Genomic DNA, 8,145 nt, shown 5'->3' with positions numbered 1-8,145 from the left:
ATCTCCTTAGTACTTTTCAAGAAATAGCAATAAGAATTGTTAACAGACAACAGCAAAGGACCTTGGACCATCTAATGATGGTGGGCTAATAAATAGAAGATACAAGATATTATACAGGTTTGTGCACATTTTATTGTTCTCAATGATAATTGCACATTGGGTTGGTAGTACATGTAACAATACATTCTACTTATATAAATATCTACACATATACATAATAATGTACTCAAAATTCACCATCATTAAAGACCTACACAAAAAGGTATCTCTTGATCTCAACTTAATTTCTAATAGAATGCCATACATACCACAGAAATCAATTTGTGTAAATTGTTAATCTTTCACAGTAATAATCACAGACACCGAACATACCACTTCTATATCTCTTTGTAAGTTAATGAAATACAGAACTTTGTGCAAGAACAATATATTTCTGTTTTGTCTAAAACTTGTTTTCATAAATTGAAAAGAGATAGAATTGTTGACAATTCATTTTTAGAAATGTCTCTAAAAGTTCCCAGACAAAATGGTTCCAACAAATGAAATATTTACTCGATGACAAGTCAGTTACTACTGAAGTTTTATGGTACCTATGGGTGAATTTCGGTCTGACATTTACTTGTAGTTCATGGGCTTAACTTCCTAATTATTACATTTGTAATAGCAATGCTTAAAAGTAACAAAAATCTGAGCCTGAACACTCCTGTTAATAACAGCATCAAGTCTGATGTTCATTAAACAATTCTTAGAGAGAATTAACAATAAGTGCTTCTGGAGCTTCTTAATAGTGTTTTTGAAAGAGGAAATGAAAATATAGAATTCTTTATTTCTAACAAATTTCAGGATGCATTCCTATAACCTGTGTGTACTGAATTAACCTGTGTGTACTGAATAGTAGCCACAGTTTACTATTCTCTCGTATCCTTTTGGTGAAATTCTTTATTGTAATATCATTACACTTACTAGTAAGTTCTTGCAATTTTAAATGTTACATGTGATGTACAAAAAGTAGAGATTCTACATATTAAAACGTAGGAGAAAGGAAAGAGAAAATTTACAAAAACCTATCCCACAATTCCCATCGGCATTGTCGACAAAATATCACTTCCTTGCAAAATTCTGTAGCACTTGGGTATACATATACATAATAATTTCTCATTTAATCTTTATATCAGTAAAGTTTATTCTTATCAATGAATTTGTATTTAAAACAAATTTAACAAATTTGATTGATACACACACACATATTCACCCAATGAAAAGAGCATTTTTTTTACCTATCATCGTCCTTTTTTTGGAAAATGAGAATGCTGTGCGACTTCATTCCAAACGAGGTGAATGGCAGTATGGCAACATTTGAAATAGATAATTTTGTAGATGAATTATTTAATTATCACTTCCAAATACTGATATGAAATTCTTTACAAATTCAACTCTTTGTCAAAAACAGAACCAATGTAAATTCAAAGTTATACATAATGACATTTGTTCCCCCCAAATGATATCAAAATCAGAATTACAAGCTGTTTTTGTAAATAAATGACATTTCTTAAAGTATAGAATACATGCATTGGTATTAAAGAGATTTGTATACTCTATAACAGCACAAGGATACAATGAATTGAGTTGAAGACTATTTGGTGTTAAATGAGTAGTTTTTACCACTATATGATGTAACCATACTAATGCATGCTCACAAACATGCCAAACCACAAGCCCATGGCCACAGAACAATGGGCTAGACAATCACCATTGTAATGATTTTATATGATAAATACAAAATAATAGTCACATTCTAGAATTCACAACTGACATGAAATGAAAAAATTCCAGACAACAACCAAATGATCCTATCTAATGAAATGCCACTGGAATGCTTCAGTGTAGTAGACCTACGATAATTACACTGATGATAAGTAAATCTGGTTTACATAGACAGACCATTGTCCTGGACAGACGCCATCACAAGCTGGGTTGTACTGCTGTATATCATATCTATACTTTGAACTCTCCACACTTGAAACATTTGAATCATTTCTGTTGGTATATATGATGAACCAATCGTCAAGCGTCGGTGAAAATTTCTCTTTTTAATATCATAATTATCACTGTTCTTTAGTACCATCGTAAGTCCACAGTGAGCGTTACCATTATATTTCCATTGTTCTTCCCTCACTCCGTGCTTTTTGTTCTTTCTGGAAGTCCTTACATGGAGCTGGTTGTAACATAAAGGTTGATGAAGTGGCAGTAACCCAGGACGCAGCGACGTAGGAAATCCTGAACTTTCTACATCTAGTCTGTCAGCCGAGGAGGAACTGGATCCGCCATTATTGTACAAGTTAATCCAGCTTCTTCTGATCAACTAGTTTTGCTAGAAGATGTTAACTTTTTATATATAATACAGAAATAATCCTCACAAGATATATGAAGGTTTCTACTTCAATGGAAGATGATGATAACGTCCGGTTGTACTAAATCAGTCAAATTTTATCATTCCAGCGAAGACAACATCAAAAGCTGTTTTAAAACCTTTGTCTGACTTGTTTCTCGAATTTCTCCTGCAAGGAACATTTCATCTACAACACTGTAGACCTGTGAAAAGAAAAACATTACCTATTAAATACCACGCTATACAGTATCACTATAGATCTATATAATACCACGCTATACAGTATCACTATAGATCTATATAATACCACGCTATACAGTATCACTATAGATCTATATAATACCACGCTATACAGTATCACTAGTACAGGTAGATCTATATAATACCACACTATACAGTATCACTATAGATCTATATAATACCACGCTATACAGTATCACTATAGATCTATATAATACCACACTATACAGTATCACTAGTACTGGTAGATCTATATAATACCACGCTATACAGTATCACTATAGATCTATATAATACCACACTATACAGTATCACTATAGATCTATATAATACCACGCTATACAGTATCACTATAGATCTATATAATACCACACTATACAGTATCACTAGTACTGGTAGATCTATATAATACCACGCTATACAGTATCACTATAGATCTATATAATACCATGCTAAACAGTATCACTATAGATCTATATAATACCACACTATACAGTATCACTATAGATCTATACAATACCACGCTATACAGTATCACTAGTACTGGTAGATCTATATAATACCACACTATACAGTATCACTATAGATCTATATAATACCACGCTATACAGTATCACTATAGATCTATATAATACTACGCTATACAGTATCACTATAGATCTATATAATACCACGCTATACAGTATCACTATAGATCTATATAATACCACACTATACAGTATCACTAGTACTGGTAGATCTATATAATACCACACTATACAGTATCACTATAGATCTATATAATACCACGCTATACAGTATCACTATAGATCTATATAATACCACACTATACAGTATCACTATAGATCTATATAATACCACGCTATACAGTATCACTAGTACTGGTAGATCTATATAATACCATGCTATACAATATCATCTATCAATAATACATATATATAATTGTAAATAAAAAAAAAATACACATAAATTACCCACCTTATAGAAGTTAAATACTAGATCTAATTCACAGACATTGTGGAAGTATTCATTTAAAACTTCTACAAAATTGTGAATAGCTTCTAGATACATTAGGTTGTTGTCACTGACGTCCACACAAATACAAAAGTACAACCCAGCATAACGTCTGTACACGATCTTGAAATTCCGGAACTGGAAAACAAAATGGTTGAAGTAAAACAGGTCTGTGAGTGGCCAAAAAAATTCCACTATATTGGTCATATCAACAATAGATCAAACAGGTAATCATTTTTTAAATATCTGTTATGTAAAAATGACCCAGTAATGAATAATGTTTGACTTGGCATTCCAACAATAATAAGTTCTTATCTTTTTTTTCAGTTGCAGAGTTCATCTTTGCAATAAATACAAAATGTATTGTTCAGAGTTCATCTTTGCAATAAATACAAAATGTATTGTTCAGAGTTCATCTTTGCAATAAATACAAAATGTATTGTTCAGAGTTCATCTTTGCAATAAATACAAAATGTATTGTTTCTTAATTACCCCTGTAATAATATAAATACTAGCAGACACAAAACCGGGGTGGGGGAAGTCATAATCCAAAAGATTTCTTTTTTGAAATTATAAACGGTATGTTTCTACATATACAACAGCTGTAACTTCCTTTAAGACATTTTATACGTCTCTAAAGTTTACAATATTACAATACCATTTTATAATACCTCTACAAAGTTTACAATATTATGATGGCATTTTATACGTCTACAAAGTTTACAATATTAAATTAACATTTTATACGTCTACAAAGTTTACAATATTACAATGACATTTTATACCTCTACAAAGTTTACAATATTACAATGACATTTTATACCTCTACAAAGTTTACAATATTATGATGACATTTTATACCTCTACAAAGTTTGTGTGTTTTGCATCCCTCACGGTGACTACAGCATGTACTTCCTCTATGAGTTTCTGTTTCTCATCATCATCAAAGTGCATATACCACTTGGCGAGGCGAGTTTTGCCTGCCCTGTTCTGTATCAGTATAAACTTGATCTGTTGGTAGAAAAAAATCAAATATCAAACAACAGCTCAAACATTTGTTAGATATTTCATATACACAAAAATAAATAGTGTATGGTGAAAACACAAAGATTTTGTGTTTAGCAAACATTTTAGACAACAGATGTAATCTGGGTTTTTTAAATTATAGATATATGACAACAGGTTGTGTTTTTTGTGGTTGTTTTTTTTATAGTAGTCAAAAAGTCATATTACAACAGATGTGGGTTGTTGTTTTTTTTTATTATAGATACGTTGTATATGACAACAGGTGTATTTTTTGTTGTTTTTTAATTAAAGTAGTCACATGAAAACACGTTTTTTTTTTTTTTTTTTTGTATGTGATTTTTGAAACACTGCGACAGTGCCAATGAGTGTATCAGCAACACCCTCAGGAAGGCATGGGTTGTATGACCCCTGTGGACTAAAAATGGCTTATTTTAAAAAAGTGTCATCAACTGTTGTTGTTTGAAAAATAACAAAAATGCAAGATAACACTATTTGATGATTAGGATTAACATTTTACTTGACAATAACAAAGTTCAGAAATTTTGATGATCACATACATCATATAGTTATTGGTCAGATAGCTGAAATAGACTTTTTGTTCCATGCAGTATCTTGTAGTCACAAGTCAGTTCCAATTTAAAGCTACAAATCTAATGGTGATTAATGAAGCAATTTGAGAAGAGAAGTCTATTCCACTAATTTTTCCATATGGAAATAATTCATCAAATTCCTTGGACTCTATATAGCTATAAGCTGCTGCATGGAAGACCACAAATGGAGACTTCCATTAACTGGTCACAGTTTTCTGCTACATCACCTGCCCTTGAATTCTCTAACAGGTGGTATGGTTTTGTACACTGACAGGTCTTTCTTATTCTGCAATCAATCAAAATTGACATCTTGTTCTCATGTCACCCCATGCCACTGGACAAGTTCACTCTGACCAAGTTCAGAAATTGGCCTCTTTGTTTATGTCTATGTTTATCCTCAGAGCCATGATTCATCAATATTATATCGCAAATTAAACAAGCCACTTGCTTCGACTTCCAAATCATGAAAAAGTAACATGAACATATTTTCTGAATATATTCCAAATATTCATATTGCACCAACAGTTGTTTTGTTGAAAAATATTGTACAGAAATATATTTTTTGATAATCAAGATAACGGTGTAATATAGGGAGGGTCCGCCTGGACCGACCGTTCCGGGCCAGCATCGACGAGACAAAACCAAGTGATTGTATAGTGTTTTAATTCCCAAATCTACCGACACTGGCCAGCGGACATGTCCAGTCAGCTTCAATCCAAACCCAAGTTCCTCAGATGTGAAGGAGTTTACAAGTCACAAATTTATAGCAATCAACACTTTGTATAAAGTCAACTAAGGTTTATTAAAATAAACATATCAAATGATATAGGCAAAGAATTCACATATGTAGAGTAGACAGATAGTTAATGGTCAATAATCAATGCCCCAGTAGCCTCCCACGTGGTAACAAATGAGCCTAATCTAGAGCACTAATAAACACAGCCAACACCCCATACCGTGATCCCCAGCCAACACTAACGTAACCTGCACACCATCCTCCCCCAGCGTAGGTGTGCTATTGTCAGCACTTGTGTGGTACTGGTGCTCAGTACCTAGTGGCAACGTTATCGAGGCTTGATTTGTGGAGAGGATATCCTCTCCTGAGGTGTTGGCTGTGTATCCGGTTATGCAAGTCCTCGAGTATTAGTGGTATACCGATAACCGGAAACATCGATTAAATCGAGTTGGACCCAAGATCGATTCGATAATTGATTTTGCACTTAAAAGATCGATTGTGAAATTTGGCTATGAATAGATCGTTTCATATGTTTCTAATTTGAATGGCTGAAGTTATTCAGATACGTACTGTTGTTATGAATGCTTTTACCTTCAATAAACCAAAATGAAACATCAATTTTGTTTGTTCTTGTTATGTCTCGCTTGAACCACGCCGGCATTCAAGCGTTGTAACTACCTTCCGTAATCGTGGTCGGTGCAGCGTTTTGTACAAGGCTATACTAATTTGCTAATATATGACGGAATCCGGACTTTACGGAATTTATTTAACACGTGGTCGGACCTAATTAAAAACCGTTTCCAGCCGATAATCGATTATCGATCGATCTTGACAGCCCGATAATCGATCTTCAATATCATGGTGATTCCCAGCACTACAGAGTATCACTGTGCAGCCCCTTTTATACCCCAGCCCCCTTGTCCTACATGCAACCTGCATCCCTGCATTGCATACCTATTCTGATTGGGCAAATCTATAGCATATGCGTAGTGAGGTCGGAACCATTTCCAGCAACTCACCAAGATCCGGTCGTCTCTAAAATAAACACCCTTTTTTTAGCTTGTAAACTTAGACAGCACATGTACAGGTGATAGCGACTAATACACAACCGGAAGTATACGCAGAATGTATAGCCCTACCGTACCGTTTGATTGCGATTAAAGGATAGTACTATTAAAGGGACCCACAGTGATAACAGTATAACAACCGATACTGATAAGTCTTTTTTTTTTTTTTAGGATTTTTTAGGAAACATTATGGACGCAGGCTGAAAGCCTCTATATCCATATCCAGTAAATTACAAAGAAATAATAATTAAATAATATCAGTACGGTGCAATGTACATGTAGCATTTGGAGATTATTGTTCTTTATATATAAACCGGTTATTTTTCCAATAATTGTCCAACAGGATTTCAAACTGATAAACAGTTTCTGCATTTATGACATGTTGGGGAAGACTGTTCCAGAGATCAACAATTCGATAGCTAAAGAAGTGTTTCCTTGCATCCCGTCGACATCGTTTTTTGAAAATTTTCTGGGAGTGACCTCTAGTTCTGTTGTTATTGTCAATTTGGAAAAAGTTTTTCGTTACTCGACTATCATATATATATATTGTTCATTATTTTAAAAACATTGATGACATCTCCTCTAGTTCTCCGATGTGAAAGTGTTGGAAGATTATAGTATCATAGTAAGGCTATAGTGACATTTTCAGTACTCAAGCTCGAGACATGAATTTCATTTTCAAGGGATATTCAAATGACTTTATTTTCATGTATAGCCTGTAAAATGTTGAAAACATGGTTTATTCGAACAGTTGTTTGGTAAAGACTGATTTCTTCCCAAATAAAAACTGGATAATATGATGCATCATTACTGTGGCCAAAAGTAAAAGTGTCCAAAAACCAGTCTGTGTGATGCCGGTTGTTCCCGAAGAAATACAATATTTTGAAAGGCAAAGCAAGACTTCAAAGGTAAATGAAAGTATTGGTTAAATACATATTATACAACAGTAAAAAAATGTGATTACCGTTGAATTTAAAGTTAAAAGCTGCAAATTATACTTACCATTTTCTATTCGGTCGATTACCGGAACTAGGAACCCTCCCCTTTTATACACATGCGTAAACAATACATCCGGATTTAACA

At 33.4% G+C, this 8,145-nt stretch overlaps 1 protein-coding gene across 1 annotated transcript; it reads right to left on the bottom strand.

Annotated features, from left to right (window-relative positions):
• Positions 1–112: 112 nt before the first annotated feature.
• LOC117322903 (AP-2 complex subunit sigma) lies at positions 113–8,126 on the bottom strand. Its single transcript, XM_033877848.1, has 4 exons — positions 8,065–8,126; positions 4,505–4,654; positions 3,608–3,781; positions 113–2,592 (listed from the first exon to the last, which is right to left on the bottom strand). The coding sequence occupies exons 1-4, from the start codon at positions 8,065–8,067 to the stop codon at positions 2,491–2,493; spliced, it is 429 nt and encodes a 142-aa protein (XP_033733739.1). The 5' UTR covers positions 8,068–8,126; the 3' UTR covers positions 113–2,490.
• Positions 8,127–8,145: the final 19 nt, after the last annotated feature.

Source organism: Pecten maximus, chromosome 3 (genome assembly GCF_902652985.1).
Source record: "Pecten maximus chromosome 3, xPecMax1.1, whole genome shotgun sequence".
Taxonomy (NCBI): Eukaryota; Metazoa; Mollusca; class Bivalvia; order Pectinida; family Pectinidae; genus Pecten; species Pecten maximus.
The sequence above is the reverse complement of the archived record's forward strand: the minus strand, read 5'-3'. Positions and strand labels throughout refer to the sequence as shown.